General features: G+C 41.5%; 1 protein-coding gene across 1 annotated transcript in view; it reads right to left on the bottom strand.

Moving 5' to 3' along the window:
• The window catches only part of LOC138850988 (cytochrome P450 3A41-like), a 133,392-nt gene that overhangs the window by 50,243 nt on the left and 62,503 nt on the right, over positions 1 to 20,646 (bottom strand). The window contains exons 3-5 of the mRNA XM_070087085.1: positions 12,070 to 12,817; positions 8,094 to 8,146; positions 2,173 to 2,395 (exon numbers count right to left, since the gene is read on the bottom strand). Of these exons, the coding sequence (XP_069943186.1) occupies positions 2,173 to 2,395; positions 8,094 to 8,146; positions 12,070 to 12,817 (1,024 nt within the window). The remainder of the gene's footprint in view (positions 1 to 2,172; positions 2,396 to 8,093; positions 8,147 to 12,069; positions 12,818 to 20,646) is intronic.

Genomic DNA, 20,646 nt, shown 5'->3' with positions numbered 1-20,646 from the left:
GGGGAAGGGTGAGTACGTGTTTGTGTCAGGTTTATATGTGCTTGTGTATATGCGCTTGTGTATGTGTGTGTGCATGTGTGGGAGAGAGAGGGATGGGATTAAGGGGGGAGGAGGGGAGAAGGATGAGTGACTCTTAGAAGCGAGGGAGGTGTGTGCGTGTATGGAATTAGGAGGGAAGGGAGGGGAGAGGGCCAAGGGTAAAGTGACCGTGACCTCCTGATAACTGTGGGCATTGCGGGTGTATTTGTGTGTGTGTGTGTGTGTGTGTGTGTGTGTGTGTTTTGATGCTTTTTTCTTGTTGTGAAAAATTAATTGTGTAATGCTATATTTTCCTGATAGAGAAAGTGAATGTGTAATGTTTCTTTCTTGTTAGTGAATGAATAATGATTTTCAAGGTAATGAAATGGTGATAATTTTCTAGATCATGAATCGTTGGAGCGTAATTTTTGGTGATTGAGACGTAATTTTTTGGGTGAACAAGATGTAATTTTTGGTGAATGAGATGCCTGGTGATGGGGGATCTTGTTCCCAGGAAATGGGGTTAAGTTGTTCATTGGTGTTCTTGATCCAAGGAAAGGAATTATATTATTTGTGTGGTATGAGTGTTGAAGATATAGTAGTGGGGGATGGCAGGTGATCAGAGATCTTGTTCCTAGGAAATGAAGTGAAGATGGTTATTGGTGTTCTTGATCCAAGGAAATGAAGTATGAAGATATGGGAAAGGAGGGGGAGACAGAGAGGGGAGGGTGGGGTAATATTCCGAGGTGTTATAGTTAGATGAGCCCCAGAGCTAACATAGTGTTGAGTGGGAGGTGTTGGGGAGGTTATGTTATCAAATTAAAACGAAGGAGATCACAACAAAGAGACTAAATAGATCATGACTTACTAACAGTACCCTCATATTCGTTGATAAAAAACATATGTGCAAAACAGTCCAGACTGTGGCTCTAATAACAGAAGAACATGCAAAACAGTGCAGACTGTGGCCTTAATAACAGAAGAACGTGCAAAACAGTGCAGACTGTGGCTCTAATACAGAACATGTAAAACAGTCCAGACTCTGGATCTAATAACAGAAGAACATGCAAAACAGCCCAGACTGTGGCTCTAATAACAGAAGAACATGCAAAACAGTCCAGACTGGCTCTAATAACAGAAGAACATGCAAAACAGCCCAGACTGTGGCTCTAATAACAGAAGAACATGCAAAACAGTCCAGACTGGCTCTAATAACAGAAGAACATGCAAAACAGTCCAGACTGTGGCCTTAATGACAGAAGAACATACAAAACAGTGCAGACTGTGGCTCTAAAAACAGAAGAACATGCAAAACAATCCAGACTGGCTCTAATAACAGAAGAACAAGCAAAACAGTCCAGACTGTGGCCTTAATAACAGAAGAACATGCAAAACAGTGCAGACTGTGGCTCTGAAAACAGAAGAACATGCAAAACGATACATGTCAATACTTATTAATCTAATACGGAAGTCTAAAAACTGTATTATATAATGAAATAAAATGAGATATGAAAAATACCTGGAAAACCCGTCTCTGAAATTTTGGGCTCTAGAAAACTGTCCAGAATCAGAGATATTAACCTAACCAAACCAAATGAACCTCCCATCCAGCCGACAGACTGCCAACAAACTTAATGTCGTCTTCTCTTCTGTAGGATCAAAACTAACAAGCGAAATCGCAAACTCAGATATTGTGGCAAAAGACTATCGTACTCGAAATTACTCAAATACTCTATATTTAGTTCCAACAAATCCTACTGAAGCCTCCATCATGAAATCATAAAAAAAACAGGGCAGGAAACCTAAATAACTTTACACCACTCACGTATAAAAGATCAGCTCTTGTGCTGTCACCCATTATTGCAACTCTTTAACAAATCTGTGGAATCATCAACCTTCCAATACATACTCAAGACAGCAAAGGTTATCTTGATCCTCAAAGAAGGTGATCCAACTGAACTGAATAACTTTCACTTACTATCAAAATCTTCGGAAAAATAATACATTAAATTCACGTCAGAAGTAGAGAGGGACAATAGTATATTTTTCCTGGATGTCTTTCTGCACACTAGTGACGACAGATAGATCTTTAAAGTTTTCAGGAAGTCCACCAATATGGAGGAAATGAGTCACTTAGGTTTGCAACCAACATACCAGAATCAGGCGGAGTTTCATCATAAGTTTGCACCTTAGATCCCATAGGATTTCTAGACACACTTTTTCGTCGAGTGTGACTATATTGGACGTTATCGAAAAGACGTGGTGCCTGCAATGCTCCATCTCTGGGTGTAGACGGAGATACATCAGAGATACCAACGATGACACGTATGAGAGAACTGCTACCAGAAATAACAATATTTCTTGTCAGCAGTGTGGTCTGCCAGCATCAACTCAAAGACAGCCATATGAAAGTATTAACCAGTTTATGGATAGGGCATTTTTTCTTAGGGACAGAAAGAGGAGGCAGAGGGTATGTTTTCCTGGGGCTGGGATGGGAGATATTCTTAGCCGTCTGAAGGGTAATGGGAACAATTTTATTATCTGTTTCAGTGCTGGAGGCACCTATATTAGCAGACGTAGGAGTGAGGTCCTGATTAGCAGGTATAGGTTTAGCAATAAACATAATTAGGAAGAAGGGTGGGAACCCTGTCATACGTGGTATTTTGCCAAGGAGAGGAGTTGAAAATGAATGGTTGTCCAGTGCAATTGGTGTCAACTGCTAGCTGGATAAATACTGTAAGGAAAATACAGTAACATTCATTGACAACTGGGACCTCTTCCATAGCAAGAAATAACATGTATGCCAGGGATGGAGTCCACGTATCTAAGTCTAGGGTGGGGGCACTGCAACAGCATTGGAGGGATCTATTAGGGCTTTAAACTAGGAATAGTTAGTGTGTGGGTTTTGGCGGGAAAAAAGTGAAGCGCCAGTGTAGTAATTGAGTTCTAGGGGAACTACTAATAGGCAGAATGAGGTGGATATTGGAAAGCCAGTGGCACTAGGAGACAAGGACAGTAATAGGTTTAGTGGAAAAACAGAAATGAGCAGGAAGGGTAAAGAGAAAGGGTTGTCTTTAAATACATATTATGCTAATAGCCGTAGTGCTAGGAAAAAGATAGCCGAGTTGAGATTAGTTGCTAGTGCAGGTAATATTGATGTATTTCCCATCACTGAGACGTGGTTTAATTTGAAAAGTCGGGACGTGCCTGCAGAATGTCACATTCAGGGTTTTAAACTATTCGAAGTAGACAGAAGTATCGGGAAGGGGGGTGGGGTGGCAATGTATGTCCTACATCGCTTGAACTGTTCCATAAAAACGGGTATTAAGTCCGAAGGAACATATTCCGGATCTGTCTGGATAGAATTTTCAGAGGGGCATGAAAAATTGATTCTAGGAATGATATACCGTCCCCCAAACTTAGATAGGAACCAAGGGAGACTACTTATGGAGGAAACTGTTAAGGCCACAAAGCACAATAGGGGACTTTAACTTTAGTCATATTGATTGGAATTTCTTGACTGGGAATTTAGAATCAAACGACTTCTTAGAAGTAGTTCAGGATTGTTTTTTGAAGCAGTTCGTGATAGAACCTACAGGGGGTAATAACCTGCTTGACTTGGTTCTGGCAAACAAGAAAACCCTTGTTAATAATTTAGAAATTACAGAGGAACTCGGCACAAGCGATCACAAACCTTTAGCATTGAATGGAAGTATGATAGTAGGGATAATTCAGTAATAGTCCCAGATTTTCTCTTAGCAGATTACTCTGGGCTTAGAGAACACTTATCATCTGTTGACTGGGGTAACGAAGAGAGCTATCAATATGACAGCTTTCTGAACACTATACATGCTGCCCAAAGAATATTTATCCCATATAAAGAAATTAGATCGAATAAAAACGACCCAAAATGGATGAAAAGGCGGTTCAAATATCTTTTAGGACAGAAGAAAGGAATTTATAGGCGTATCCAAAGAGGTGAGGGTCATCTTAAGAATCAGTATGTTGACATTAAGAGGGACGTTAGGAAGGGGATAAGAAAAGCTAAATGGGATTCGAAAACTAACCCAAAAAACTAGGGATTCGAAAACTAACCCAAAAAGCTTTTTCCAGGTTTATAGAACAAAAGTTAGAGATAAGATAGGCCCCCTTAAAAATAACTTTGGGCATCTTACTGACAAAGAGAATGAAATGTGCTCGACTTTAAATAATTATTTTCTCTTGGTTTTTACACAGGAAGACACTAACAGAATCCCAGTAATTAATTTTTATAGTGGGCTAGAAGAAGATAAATTAAGTAACATCACAGTCACTAGTGAAATGGTTGAGAAGCAGATAGACCGACTGAAGCAAAATAAGTCGCCGGATCCTGATGAGCTTTTTTCATGGGTTCTTAAGGAATGCGAAATAGAACTCTGTAAACCATTAACTAATATTTTTAATTTATCTCTTCAACCAGGTGTAGTGTCTGACATGTGGAGATGACGTTTTAGGCCCTTTGTTGTTTATAATAGATATTAATGACCTCGACGAGGGAATTACTAGTGATATGAGCAATTTTGCCGATGACACGAAGATGGGTAGGATAATCGATTCAAACCTAGATGTCACAGAACTTCAGGAGGATTTAGACAAACTCTGTTTGTGGTCAGAAAAGTGGCAGATGCAGTTCAATGTAGATAAATGCAAAGTTCTAAAGCTTGGGAATGCTCATAACCCTAGCACCTATCAGCTTAATAATGTAGAACTTAGCCGTACGGAATGCGAAAAGGACTTGGGGTTTATGGCAAGCAGCAACCTTAAACCAAGACAGCAATGCCTAAGCGTGCGTAATAAGGCAAACAGATTACTGGGATATATATCAAGAAGTGTAAACAACAGAAGTTCAGAGGTTATATTACAGCTTTATACATCATTAGTAAGGCCTCACCTAGATTACGCAGCTCAGTTCTGGTCTCCATATTATAGCATGGATATAAACACCGTGAGATACATGCACAAGAGAAGCCGCTGATTCGTTATGCATGGTGACCGAGAGTAGTAGTTTCATTCACGTTGTAATGCACTAGTGAATATTCATGCTCCTCATTGCACTAACCTAGTGTAAGGTAAATCGCTCTTTTTAACTAATGGGAGTAGACTGACGTGATTGGCCAGAGTTCAGTCGCCTACAGTCTTGACGTACACGTGCTTCTCGGTGACTGGGACTGGCGCGTGTACTAGGTGGAGTACCCTGGTTACTGGTACTAGTGAGTGCCTACTGTTATCAATTAATGTTGTAGGCTGGGATTAAGGTAATCGTAGATACTATGCTAAATTACTCTATATCTATCTTAAATACTTACAAGAGGTGGTATGATATATTAGCATATAGAGGATTCATCACTAGATTAGACTTATAATTTATAGTTGGTAGAAGAATGTGTCATCATCGCAGTAGGCATCGTATTTACTGTCTACCCTTGACTCTCTCCACACCATTCTCCCTCGTCTGAATTTGTCGGGGAAATTGTTTGATTTTCCTACACCTGCAACGTTTTTATAATTAAGAGGACAGCGACCTGCGGCTGTTGTCCCAGTTTATTCTAAATATTTGCAAATTTTGCAAGAAATGTGAGGGTAAAGGTAGATCCACTATCCTCTGGACATGTTTCGCTAAAACTAAATAATAATAATAATAAAAATAATAATAATAATAATAATAATAATAATAATAATAATAATAATAATAATAATAATAATAATAATAATAATAATAATAATAATTCTACAAGTACAGCATTTCATGCAAATTAGGTCAATTTTGTTCCAGGATGCGACCCACACCAGTCGACTAAGACCCAAGTACCCATTTTACTGATGGGTGAACATTGGGCAGCAGGTATCTTAAGGAAATATTAACTAATGTTTTCAGACGTACCTGATATCGACCTACAGGGTTAATTTGATCCTTTCCACAATAATTTGACTCGAGGAATTGTGAACTGAGCTTTCATTTAAAACCATATTTATCGAATCCCTTGATAACTTCAAAAGCGTCCCTTTCAAGCTGGGTGCTCAGATAACTGAACTTAGGTAATCAATATCCGTTCGATTGTCATTGAGGGATGAAAGGCTACCGAGGAACTTTTCAAAATTCTTAACAACACATGAAGGGAGCATTAATAGAGTCAGGCACAACAACAACAACGGAGGCAGGAAGTTATTGATTACTGACCCCGGCGGAACTTAACTACTGCGCTAAGACCTGCCAATAGTCCTGATCTCGTGCTAAGACCTTAATTAAAATTGCAACAAATCTTGAGTACAAGTACAAGATCTGGTGCTTCACTAAACCGATCTTGGACTTCCTGTATCATCTTCTAATTCAATTGTCTTTCCAAATGCTCATAAGTTACTGTGTAAGCTCGTTGTTTGATTTTCAGAAATTCTTTAGTAGCCTCTGATTCTAATATCCCAATGGATTATGTTTGATTAAAACATTACAGACATTAGTAAACCTAGTGACCTGCTTTGCTTCCTAGAGAGTTTCTCCTCTAGAATTTTCCAAGGAAACCGTGACTCACTGCTTATTAAGTCAGCTATGACTTATCACTACAGAACGGTGTTTCAACTAAGTGTTGCTGACAACTTTTATAAGATGACTTTTATATTAAGTATCGATCAGTGAAGCTGAACGGATTGGGGCTAAGACAGACAGATAGGCAGACAGGAAGGCAGACAGGAAGGCAGACAGACAGACAGACAGACAGGAAGGCAGACAGGAAGGCAGACAGGAAGGCAGACAGGAAGGCAGACAGACAGGCAGACAGGAAGGCAGACAGGAAGGCAGACAGGAAGGCAGACAGGAAGGCAGACAGGAAGGCAGACAGGAAGGCAGACAGGAAGGCAGACAGGAAGGCAGACAGGAAGGCAGACAGGAAGGCAGACAGACAGGCAAACAGGAAGGCAGACAGGAAGGCAGACAGGAAGGCAGACAGGAAGGCAGACAGGAAGGCAGACAGGAAGGCAGACAGGAAGGCAGACAGGAAGGCAGACAGGAAGGCAGACAGGAAGGCAGACAGGAAGGCAGACAGGAAGGCAGACAGGAAGGCAGACAGACAGGCAGACAGGAAGGCATATGTCAGTTTTAACACTCCACATTATACCTTTGAAAGTATACCTTTCATATACCTGTGAAGAGTTTCGAGTTTCACTACGTGCCCGGCCATGGGCCAGGCTCGTCTGGTGCTTGCCTGGTCAACCAGGCTGCTGCTGCCCACTACCCCACATATTCATCACAGCCTGGTTGATCCGGCACCTGGTGAAGATACTTGTCTAGTTTTCTCGTGAAGACTTTTACACTTGTTCCATCCGTGTTTCTGATATCTTCTGGTAAGATGTTGAATAGTCTGGGGCCACGAAGAGTGATACATTGTTCCGCACCTCACTGGGTTTTTTTGCAATTCCTCCCATATCTCTCACTCCAGTATGTTGTTATGGCAGTGTGCAGATTTGGGACCAGGCCCAGGTATATATTATCATGTATCTCTCTCTCCTCCGCTCAATTGAGTACATGTTCAAGAGTTGAAGGCGTTCCCAGTATTTTAGGAACTTTAAAACTGGCACCTAAATTCTGGGATCATGTCTTAGGCTAAGTAACCGAAGTTAATACCGTTGATAACTTTAGAAAAACAGGACAAATATATAAGTTAGAAAGGTCGAGTTTGAGGAAGACTTTCTTAACATGGGCCAGTAGTCTAACTGCAGTGCTCCTCTATTGTTAATTAAGTTCTTATATACTTCATAATCTAATACCTTACTGCTGAGTACTCTCTATAAAAAACTGCTACATATAAAGCTGCCACACTGACTATTCGGTGCTGTGGGAACTTTAAAGATGAATTATAATCTAAGGCTTGAGAGTGGAAATTAGGCTAATGGCTTATTCATTTACATTTTTCACCCAAAACAAGAAATTCAAAGCTTTTTTGTCAATGATCTTGATACTCGGTTTCTTTGTGGATGAAGAGAAAATTTTCAAGACTCCTAGGTAAAGTATTCAATGATTTCATATAATATGCTTCGTCAAATACATTTTCTCTAGTGTAGGAAGAAGTAACTAAGTACATTAAGGTAGAATTAACAACTGTGGGAATAAAATACGTATGCATAATTAAGCCATTTTAGTAAGTACTCATAAAACGGGTGAGAGGTGATGTGCGGCCCAGGAAAGACATGATGAGTGGTGAGGTCACTGTTGTAGACGTGTGGCTCGGCCGTGTAATGCACGAGTAACAAGGATTGCAGTTCCAGGACTTACGTAGCATTGGCCAGTAGACCTACTACAGCAGTCTTCATTTCTCGTGATATTTGCTTTAATATCATCTTAGAGCAGTATCAGTATATTTTGGTGAGAATTCTAGAGTTGCTAATGCTTCGGTAAATTTTGTAAGAGAGAGTAGTGCTTGAAATCTGAATAATCAAGGTTTCCAGTTACCGAGGGTTAAAAGTAAATAACTTCCTTGATGCATATTTCTCCCCATTCCCTTGCCATGTGTGCTATAATGATAAACACATACAGTGATAATATCATCACGGTTACTGGCATGTTCCTGATGGTATCCAAGGAACTGGTTACTACTTTCATATGATTGACTGAGTTGATGCTGGCAGACCACACTACTGACAGGAAATATTGTTATTCTTGGTAGAAGTTCTCTCATATGTGTCGTCGTTGGTATCTCTAATGTTGTGGAAGGCGCACCTTCTGCACTCAGAGTTGGAGCATTGCAGGCACCGCATCTTTTCGATAACGTCCAGTACAATCATACTCTAGATCTAAGGTGCAAACTTATGATGAAACTCTGCTTGATTCTGGTATGTTGGTTACAAACCTAAGTGACTCATTTCCTCCATATTGGTGGACTTTCTGAAAACTTTAAAGATCTATCTGTCGTCACTAGTGTGCAGAAAGACATCCAGGAAAGGTATACTATTGTCCCTCTTTACTTCTGACGTGAATTTAATGGTGGGCGCTATATTGACGGTGTTGTTAGTTTACATTTAATGTTAAAAGGAAGCCCACCAATAAGGATGACTACATTCACTTCTACCAGACCAAGCGGGGGTCTTTATCGGTGTCTTCTTTAGGGCCCATCTTAGGATCTCCAGCCCACACTTTCCCGAGGAGTGCAAATATATCAGTCAAGTTTTCGAAAAGCTACATGTCCCACCATGCCTCATCTCTGAGTGTAGAAGGCGTAACCTCCACATCATCAGCGATAGCATCATTGATTTAGAAAGACACGTAAGCAAACACTATAACATATTTATTAGAAAACGTTTCGGTCCTGGGACCTTGATCACTTCTAACATACAGAGGTAGAAAGACATTATATATATAGGCGGAGAGTGAGATGTGACGCACGTGACCTGAGGAATGTCATAAGAACATAAGAATGGAGGAACACTGTAGAAGGCCTACTGGCCCATGCGAGGCAGGTCCTTATCAAAACAACCTCTACCTATGATGAGGACGGGTAGACGATGAAATCATGTGACTCCTGTGTTGTTGGGTTGGTGCTGCTTAAGTATCATGTATGCCAATGTTTTTGAAATTTTGTAGTTTCCAGTGTTGCGTTCTATAGTGTCGGTGACGGCGATTAGTGAGGCTTCTAGGCACCGTCGGCGTCTGAGGTCTGGTTCGGTGAGAACGAGTTGTGCCTCGTTCCAGTTCATCAAATGCCCCGTGGAGTTTCTGTGGAGGACACAGGCGTATCTTACATCGTCTCTGTTAGAGGCATTTCGATGCTCATTCAGGCGGACTGCAAGATCTCTGCCTGTCTCGCCTACATATTTCTTGGGACAGAACCCACAAGGGATGGTGTAGACGCCTGCTGTAGAAGTTAGAGGTGTGGGGCTGCGTTTCGTAGTGAGATCTTTGATAGATGATGTGTTTATGGTGGAAACGTTGATGTTACTCATAGCCCGGCGAGTATTCATGGCAACATCGCCACATGGGAGTACTATGAACTGTTTAGGGGGCTGTTCCATGGGCGGTTTGTTGAGGATAGCTTGTGCCTTGAGTCTGCAATCTTGGATGAAGAAAGATGGGAACTGAAGACGTGTAAAGGCTTGTGTTATGTAAGTGCATTCTTCTTCTAGAAAACAAGGGCTGGAGATGCGAAGAGCTCTCATGACGAAGCCAATGAGGACTCCTCTCTCAGTGCGGGTGTCTTGGTGTGAATAGAAGTGTATAAGATCGTCCTTGTTGGTAGGTTTTCTATACACTTTGAAGAGAAGTTTGTCACTGTCGGGAGATCTGCACAGTAGAACGTCGAGGAAAGGAAGTTTGCCATCATTTTCGAGTTCAAGTGTAAACTTTATTGATGGTTCAACTGCATTGATCTTGTTGAGAAGGGCCTGGATATTGAGACGTCTCGGATAGAAAACCAATATATCATTAACGTATCTTAGCCAGGTAACGGTGTTGGGAATGAGGGTGCTGAATTTCTCTGTCTCGGGGCATTTGATGAACTGGAACGAGGCACAACTCGTTCTCACCGAACCAGACCTCAGACGCCGACGGTGCCTAGAAGCCTCACTAATCGCCGTCACCGACACTATAGAACGCAACACTGGAAACTACAAAATTTCAAAAACATTGGCATACATGATACTTAAGCAGCACCAACCCAACAACACAGGAGTCACGTGATTTCATCGTCTACCCGTCCTCATCATAGGTAGAGGTTGTTTTGATAAGGACCTGCCTCGCATGGGCCAGTAGGCCTTCTACAGTGTTCCTCCATTCTTATGTTCTTATGACATTCCTCAGGTCACGTGCGTCACATCTCACTCTCCGCCTATATATATAATGTCTTTCTACCTCTGTATGTTAGAAGTGATCAAGGTCCCAGGACCGAAACGTTTTCTAATAAATATGTTACAGTGTTTGCTTACGTGTCTTTCTAAACCAACTTGTCGGTATTTATTTCCAAGGTTTATACCAGCATCATTGATACAAATGAGAAAACTTCCATCAGATATATAGTCCTCGTCAGCAGCATGGCCAACAACACTTTTCCAGCATTCATAGGAAGCCAAATGACAATAGCAACCAGTTCGACGGCCACCATCAAGGATCTAGCTAAACCAGAATCAACCAGCACTACACAAGCCGGTGCAAGATTGTATAAGATCATTTCCTGGGGGATACAAGAAGGCTTACATAGAGAAACAACCAGGATCATGGACCAACGTGTTAGAGTACACATATAAGCCTTCGCCAGTAATGAGATGAACAACACATTCAACCAACATCGTGGCACATGTAATTCAATCATTAGGTGAGAAGAACTAGAATCGCAAAATCAAAGAAAGTGATGTCGACGTTGATGCCTAGAAGCCTCAATTATTTTCAGTTTCAAACACAATCACAAAAAATTCGGAGAATTAGCATCTGCAAAGTTCTTGCCAAAATAATGTTAGAGCAAAAAATATAAAAATGGAGAATGATGGAACTGGTAGGGTGACGCCGACAAGTTGTAGGTAAAAGGAGAGAATACGCTGATCAAAACATTAATTAAAGGAAACGTTTCTCCTCGAGCAACTTCTTCAATTCTAATACAGAGATGCTAAAACGTTCAGTATATATAGTTCAAGAGATCAGTTGAGTACTTTTAAACCTATACTCACCAGACCTTCTGTATAATAGACACTGCTCGAATGACCCATGACAGGGAGGAACTCAAATTCCAACCCTTTTCACTCACATAGTGCACGGCCGTGCCCACTCATCTGTCATATATCACCACTACCTTTTTTTTTCTCTGGGTGACACCGGACCTTTCTTAATTATATACTATTTTTTTTAGAAATAAAAAAAAAAAACACCAGTGTTGATACTTCAATAAATGTTTTGATAATGCAAATGTTTCCTATTCCTATAAACAGCTTAATGCTGAAACAACCAAAGTGTGCCTATTATGTAATATTTATTAATATTTTAATAATACTGAAGCATTGATATGATTATAAAATAGAGGCTAATAATATATCAAGACTGACCTTGCTTAGAGAGAGGGGCGATTTTTTTGTCTATTACGGTGACTGAAGAGTCGTGAGTGATGCTCGTGTGGTTTTCATGGGCAGTAGTTGGAGAATTATGACCACTTTGTGCATCCAGGAGAATGTCCAGGTAATCTTTCCTTTTTTGACCAGCCTTCCGTGCTGCTATAATCTCCTTCAGGACTCTTGTGAAGAATTTTACAGAAGGTGTGTCTATTTTCAAGCCCAGAGCATTACAAATCCTTGGGTACATGGAAAAGAGAGTAAATTTGATAACCCTTGTAAGTAATGAGTCAAAGAAAGTTGCTGCCCTTTTGGCAAACTCTGGTTCTTCATTTGTAAAAGAATTACATTCAATACCAAAAGCACAGGAAGCAATAGTGTCTATAGAAAACCGTCCAAAGATATCTTTCATATCAACATAAGGTTTCTGATCGGCTTCTTTTAGAGTAAAAGAGACAAGAGTGTCAGCCTTGTTACAGACGAGAGGGAACATCCCACGTATCTTGCCAGAGGTGAATGTCGGAGTCATGATGGCTCGAAGTGCCTTCCACTCATCTCCGGACTTTCTGACTAGCATTTTATTAGTAATGTTTCCTTCTTCTGTCCGAAATATCTCTCGGTCAACAAAATGATCGAAGTCTTTAACAAGAATGCCTTTGAGAAGGACTGGATCACCAATCATTAGGACAGGACGAAACAGATCATAGAGGCCACACAGCGATGCTCCGCCGTACTTGTGATATACCTGTAAGTAAAGTCAGTAATTACAATGTGAGCAAATTAACCATAATCTGACTTTATTCAGATATATTTAATACTTTTCATTGAATAAGAATATTATATTTTTAGTATTTTCTGATTAAGACCTCCTCAGAAGGGGGGGGGGGGGAGCTCCTTGACAAAGCAAAGAGGCTATTAGTCTGAGGAAGTGGACCTTTTAGTCTTCTTCCTCCGACCAAACTAAATACCCCCACTCCTCCCTTCCCAGCCCCATCCTCCTCTTCCTTCCTTCTTTCCCCATCCCTCCCCTCTCCCTTTCCTATTTTCGGCCTTTGCGGTCCTCTCCTCAGGCATTCTAGTTCCTAGGTTGGGGAAAGTGTATTGTTAACTGTCCAATTTCATAGAGGTCCTTGGTGGTGGTGCAATTTGCCGTGGAATCTGAATCATCTGGGGATGTCCCGATCCCTTTCCGGTCTCCCAGGGGGTAGGCTTACAATGTCTTTCGGGTGACGGGTGTATCTCTGGAGGCTGTCTGTCAGATTCCGGGAAGTGGTTGCTTGGTGTATGCGAGGTTGCTTGCCTGGATTGCCGGTTTACTGGCATGAAGGGTTGGGTATGGTACTGGTTTCATGCCACATCTGCACTACTGGCTGCATGGAGGGGGATTTAGGAGCTACCCATCCATGTTACTCTATTTTTTTACTTTTTTTTTCTTTTTATCCTTTTTCTTTTGATCAGAAAAAGAAAAAGAAAAAAATAATCTAACCGTGGAATCCAAGATCCATGAAACTTTTCCTTCCGGATCCCTTTCTGCTGCAGCGCCCTCTCACGATCCTACCTCGTTATCGGACCATTCTTCGGACCGACCTTTCTAACACCTTTTTTTACCTTCTGAGAAACATTTAGTTGCCCATTCCTGATACCAAGGTTCTGCCTGACTCCTCTGATACATCCAACTTCAGCAAGTATTTGACCATGCTTCCAGCTTCTTCCTATAATGTGCGACGATTTTCAGATCGCCCATCCGTCTCAGGACGGACCACCTTTGGCCCCACACCTAAATGATCACGACCATTAACAGATGACTTTGCATCGATTACCTCTCGCTCTTCCCAGAAAAAAAAAATAGCACGACATTCACTTTCCTTACACACTACGTTTCAAAGTACACAATGGCCTAAGTTTCTCACTCTGCAATAGACATCTCCCACTGACTATCTGATCAGTACTCAGTGGTCAGTCGTCACGTGAGGTCACAGACCCTGAGCTGCCTTGGGGATTAGTGTGGACGGTTACAAAGCATGGCTTGCTTCTGCAGTGTTTTAAAAATTGAGGTTGGAGAGTTGAAGGAGGAGGTCTTGCTTCTCCAGGAGGAGATTAGGAGGCTGAAGGTCCACCTCAATGGGTCTGGGAGAGAGTGTGAGGTGGGTGGAGTTGTGGGGAATGAGGCTTCTAGCAGTGAGGTGCAGTCTGTCTCTCGCTGTGAGGAGGCTGTAGTTGGGGAGGCAGCAACGGCTACCAGCAGTGAGGTGCAGCCCAGCACCTGCTACAAGTGGCGAGTAGTTCACAGTAATGGAAGGCGCATCAGAGTAAGGAAAGTTAAGAGTGAAGATCTGAAGGTAGGAAATCGCTTCTCTGTTCTTCAGGATGAATGTACTTCAGTGGCCAGTGAAGGTAAGGGTACTACTGCCCCTGCTAATGGAGGTAAGCGCATTCTTGTGGTTGGTGACTCTCAGGTAAGATACATTGACCGTGCTTTTTGTAATAGGAATAAGAAGATGAGAGATAGAGTGTGCTTCCCTGGAGCTGGTGTTGGGGACATTGTCAACAGGCTGGATAATATCATGTCAGGTAATGGGAGCAAGCCCATTATCTGTCTCAGTGCTGGTGGAAATGATATTGGGAAGGGTAGGAGAGAAGAGCTGCTAGATAAGTACAGGTCAGCTATAGATTTCATTAAGTCTAAGGGAGGGATCCCAATCATATGTAGCATCTTGCCTAGAAGGGGAGTAGGAAATGAATGGTTGTCTAGGGCAATTGGTGTAAATTGCTGGCTAGACAGATACTGCAAGGAACTTGCAATCCCATTCATTGACAACTGGAACAACTTTTATGGCAAACATGATATGTATGCAAGGGATGGGGTACATCTCTCTGGGGCTGGGGTGGTAGCACTTGCAGACTCGATTGAGAAGGCCATTGGTGAAATGCCTATGATTTTAAACTGATGGAAGATAGAGGTATGGGTGTGTGTGGGAAACAAGCAGGTTGCAACACTTGGGTTGGAAACAGTAAATGTATAAAAGGCATTCAGCATGAAGTTATAAATAAAGACAATAGATCAGGTCAGCAAACAAAGGGGGACAGCAGAGGGCAGCAAGGGACTAGCTCCCTTAAGGTTTACTATACTAATAGCAGGAGTGTAAGAAATAAGATAGATGAGCTAAGATTAATTGCAAGTGCAGGAGACATAGATATTATTGCTATAACAGAGACCTGGCTCAATCTGAAAGATAGAGAGATGCCCTCTGAATGTCACATACAAGGCTATAAATTATTCCACACTGACAGGGTCAACAGGAAAGGTGGTGGAGTAGCGATGTATGTCAGAGACAATTTAAATTGTTGTGTTAGACAAGATATTAAATTAGAAGCGTCAGCCACTGAATCTGTTTGGTTACAGCTTCTCGAGGGCCGAGAAAAACTAATTTTGGGTGTGATTTACAGGGCCCCAAATCTTGATAGGGAGTGCAGTAAACTTCTATGGGACGAAATTCGTAAGGCATCTACATACGAAAATGTTGTGCTAATGGGAGATTTCAACTATAGACAGATTGACTGGAGCAATTTGACAGGAAATTTAGAGTCAGGTGACTTTCTTGATACGATCCAGGATTGTTTTTTAAAACAGTTTGTGACAGAGCCAACTAGGGGAAATAACCTCCTTGACTTGGTTCTTGCCAGTAGGGAAACACTAATTAATAATCTTGAGGTTAATGATGAGCTTGGGGAAAGTGATCACAAATCACTCAGTTTTAATATATCATGGAATTCCCCTAATAATGGCAATCAAGTCTCCGTCCCTGACTTTCGCTTGGCTGATTTCATAGGACTGAAAAATTACTTAGGTGGGCTGAACTGGAATGACCTGACTAAGGGTCAGGTAGGTGGTGATGGTTGCCGATATGATGCTTTCCAGGGCATAGTTCTAGCTGCTCAGTCAAATTATGTTCCAAATAGGGAAATCAGATCAAACAAAAATGATCCTAAATGGATGAACAATAGATTAAAATATCTGATTGGTCAAAAGAGAGGCATATATAGGCAAATCAAAAGAGGAGAGGGGCAATTGAGAAATCGATATATTCAGTTAAAGAGAGAAATAAAAAAGGGAATTAGAAAAGCAAAAAGAGATTATGAGGTTAAAGTTGCAAGAGAATCGAAGACTAACCCAAAAGGATTCTTTCAGGTATACAGAAGTAAGATCAGGGACAAGATAGGCCCACTCAAAAGTTCCTCGGGTCAGCTCACTGACAGTGATAAGGAAATGTGTAGAATTTTTAACACATACTTCCTCTCAGTTTTTACACAGGAGGATACCAGCGATATTCCAGTAATGATAAATTATGTAGAACAGGACGATAATAAACTGTGTACTATTAGGGTCACAAGTGACATGGTCCTTAGGCAAATAGATAAATTAAAACCTAACAAATCCCCAGGCCCTGATGAACTGTATGCAAGGGTTCTAAAGGAATGTAAAGAGGAGCTTAGCACACCTTTGGCTAATCTTTTCAACATATCACTACAAACTGGCATGGTGCCAGATAAGTGGAAAATGGCAAATGTGATACCTATTTTCAAAACAGGTGACAGGTCCTTAGCTTCGAACTATAGACCAATAAGCCTAACCTCCATAGTGGGAAAATTTATGGAATCAATAATTGCCGAGGCAGTTCGTAGCCACCTTGAAAAGCATAAATTAATCAACGAATCTCAGCATGGTTTTACAAAGGGGCGTTCCTGCCTTACGAATTTATTAACTTTTTTCACTAAGGTATTTGAGGAGGTAGATCATGGTAATGAATATGATATTGTGTATATGGACTTCAGTAAGGCTTTTGACAGGGTCCCACATCAGAGACTATTGAGGAAAATTAAAGCACATGGAATAGGAGGAGAAATTTTTTCCTGGATAGAGGCATGGTTGACAAATAGGCAGCAGAGAGTTTGCATAAATGGGGAGAAATCAGAGTGGGGAAGTGTCACGAGCGGTGTTCCACAGGGGTCAGTGTTGGGCCCCCTGCTGTTCACAATCTACATAAACGACATAGATGAGGGCATAAAGAGCGACATCGGCAAGTTTGCCGATGACACCAAAATAGGCCGTCGAATTCATTCTGACGAGGACATTCGAGCACTCCAGGAAGATTTGAATAGACTGATGCAGTGGTCGGAGAAGTGGCAGATGCAGTTTAATATAGACAAATGCAAAGTTCTAAATGTTGGACAGGACAATAACCATGCCACATATAAACTAAATAATGTAGATCTTAATATTACGGATTGCGAAAAAGATTTAGGAGTTCTGGTTAGCAGTAATCTGAAACCAAGACAACAGTGCATAAGTGTTCGCAATAAAGCTAATAGAATCCTTGGCTTCATATCAAGAAGCATAAATAATAGGAGTCCTCAGGTTGTTCTTCAACTCTATACATCCTTGGTTAGGCCTCATTTAGATTATGCTGCACAGTTTTGGTCACCTTATTACAGAATGGATATAAATTCTCTGGAAAATGTACAAAGGAGGATGACAAAGTTGATCCCATGTATCAGAAACCTTCCCTATGAGGATAGACTAAGGGCCCTGAATCTGCACTCTCTAGAAAGACGTAGAATTAGGGGGCATATGATTGAGGTGTATAAATGGAAGACAGGAATAAATAAAGGGGATGTAAATAGTGTGCTGAAAATATCTAGCCTAGACAGGACTCGCAGCAATGGTTTTAAGTTGGAAAAATTCAGATTCAGGAAGGATATAGGAAAGTACTGGTTTGGTAATAGAGTTGTGGATGAGTGGAACAAACTCCCAAGTACAGTTATAGAGGCCAGAACGTTGTGTAGCTTTAAAAATAGGTTGGATAAATACATGAGTGGATGTGGGTGGGTGTGAGTTGGACCTGATAGCTTGTGCTACCAGGTCGGTTGCCGTGATCCTCCCTTAAGTCAATGTGACCTGACCTGACTAGGTTGGGTGCATTGGCTTAAGCCGGTAGGAGACTTGGACCTGCCTCGCATGGGCCAGTAGGCCTTCTGCAGTGTTCCTTCGTTCTTATGTTCTTATGTTCTTATGTTCTTATATTATCAACTAGGCGCTCCTGTGCCATTTTGGTCAAAATCTTTCCCTTCTTTCCTCCATAGACGATATTCCTGTCATAACTCGAAAACACATTTCTCTCAATTCTTGCAGCGGCCGTAGTTCTGCCTCATACCATAATTTCCGGACATGTGATGTCGACATTCTGGAGCAACTTGAACTCAAAGACTGCCACGACTTTTTTTTTTATTCTAGAGTTACTACGGGGCCTCCAGCCTCGGTGGTATCTACTTCCACAATCTCTTATATGATCACAACCTCCACGATCACCTTTGTATCTAAATTTTTTGCTACCCTGGACTCCGAGGTCCCTAAGTCATCGCCTCATGTTGTCCTTGAGTCTTCATCTCGCTTGCATGTTTCTGTATCTACAAGACCTCCCACTACTACCCCTTCCCATCGCTTCTCTACTTCTCCATAGTCTAAACCATCCTAAAAGTTCAAATCTTCTTTAACCCTTCCTTCATTTATCCTTACCAAACATTTTTCCTTTCCACTCTCTGTTATGGGTGTGGAGGTTTATCCTCCCCCACGTACAATTCCCTCCTCTCCTGTCCCCTCCCAAATTTCTTCCCAAGTTAATTCTAACTTCTCATCCCCCCCTTCTTTGGTAACTTCCATATTCTCTCCGATGTTCACTCACCTCCCCCTTTTATCTCTGATGTAATATCTGCAACTTCCTTGTCTCTGAAACGCTTGAAGCTATCTCCGAATATACTGAGGACACAAAACCAATGATGGACATCGATCCACCTCCCAACACTCCTTCTCCTCCTTACTTTTCTAAACCATTTACACAACTTCCTTCATCGCATCATTCCAATCCTTCACTGCTGACTCGTCTTCCGCTATCTCTAGATGTAGACTTTACTAACCCTAGTAGTCTGGAGACACCTGCTTCATGTTACCAGTATACTTCCCTTAGCAAATCATGACTTACTTACAGTAGAATATTCGATGCCTCACATGTAATCAGGGTGAGCTTCAGATGTTGTTCGCCCAGTTTTCCCTTGTTTTTGTCTGTTTATAAGAACCTAAATTATGCTCCACTGTTATCCATCCAGTCTTGGGCTATATTTCATTACACTCATCGGATCATTTTCCCAATGTAACTTTTAATGAAAGTGCACTGCTTTTATGAACTAGTATACCACACCATCAGACTTTTGTTCATATTTTACTGCATTACACTGCGGCCCGCATCTACTTGAACAAGTGGTATACAGTCTGTTCTTTGCATCTTTCTCGTCGAGCGTTATCTTTTTACAATTTTTTTTATGTTATCTTTTTACAGATGTTGCATTTATGGTTTCTTTTTTACCGCCACCTCTTCTGTTATTAAGTGATTATAATGCTCATCATTTCCTCCAGGGGGTCTGAATGTGACTCTCGTGGCGATCAGTTAGAGGCACTTGTCACTTCTCTTCCCCTTTGTGTTTTAATTACAGGTACTCCAACCCATTTTGATCCTAGCACTCAATCTCTTTCTTGCAGAGATCTCTCATTTTCTCTCTCTTCAATGCACTTGACTTTACCTGGTCTGTGCTTCAAGATTTACATGACAGCGATCCTTTTCCTATTCTCCTTACTTCCCATTCGTATTCTCGCCTTCATCGAAGTCCAATTTGGCAATTTGAGCGGGCGAATTGGAACTTGTACTAACGTCAAACTGTATTTAGTGAAGAACCTTCTTCGTCTTCTACTGATGAGCTGTTACAACTGCTTTTGACCTTGATTTAAACAGCAGTTTCACGTTCAATCCCTCAAACCTCGAGTAGGTGCTCTCGGAAATGCGAGCCTTGGTGGTCTCCTCCTTGTGCTCGTGCAGTACGTTTGAAACGTGTTGCATGGGGCCGATATTGTTACAATAAAACAACCACAGAGCGACTTCTTGCTTTTAACCAGAAGAGAGCGGTTGTCCGACGTGTTGTCCGAGAAGCTAAACGCACTTGTTGGCGGGATTATGTTTCTACCGTTACTTCGGCTTCCTCTATGTGTGCAGTTTGGAAAAAGTATGGAAACTGAGTGACAAGTACTTTCCAGACCCGGTTCCCGCTCCTCGAATTTCTGGTGTCAGCATTGCAAGCCCTCTTGAAGTTGCCACAGAGACTGGAAATCATCTTGTCAGTATCTCTCAGGGGCTCCATCTATGCCCCTCGTTTTTCCCTCCAAGTTTGCCAGAGAGTTACTGCCATTAGACTTTTCTTCTAGCAGATACTAGTCTCATATTTTACCTTTTACGCTTGTAAAACTGGAATCAACACTTTCCACTTTTCGATCTTCGGCACCTGGGCTTGATGGTATTTATGTTTGTATGCTTCAGCATTTAGATCCGTCGGCCCTTCCAGTCCTCTTACGCATTTTTAATCTTATTTGGTCACAAAGAGCTCTTCCCAAGCGGTGGAAAACTGCCGTTGTTTTGCCTTTTCGTAAACCAGGTACTCCAGTCCATGATGCCTCTCACTATTTTTCCATTG

This window comes from Cherax quadricarinatus, chromosome 20 (assembly GCF_038502225.1).
Source record: "Cherax quadricarinatus isolate ZL_2023a chromosome 20, ASM3850222v1, whole genome shotgun sequence".
Taxonomy (NCBI): domain Eukaryota; kingdom Metazoa; phylum Arthropoda; class Malacostraca; order Decapoda; family Parastacidae; genus Cherax; species Cherax quadricarinatus.
This window is presented reverse-complemented; position numbering and strand designations above follow the sequence as displayed.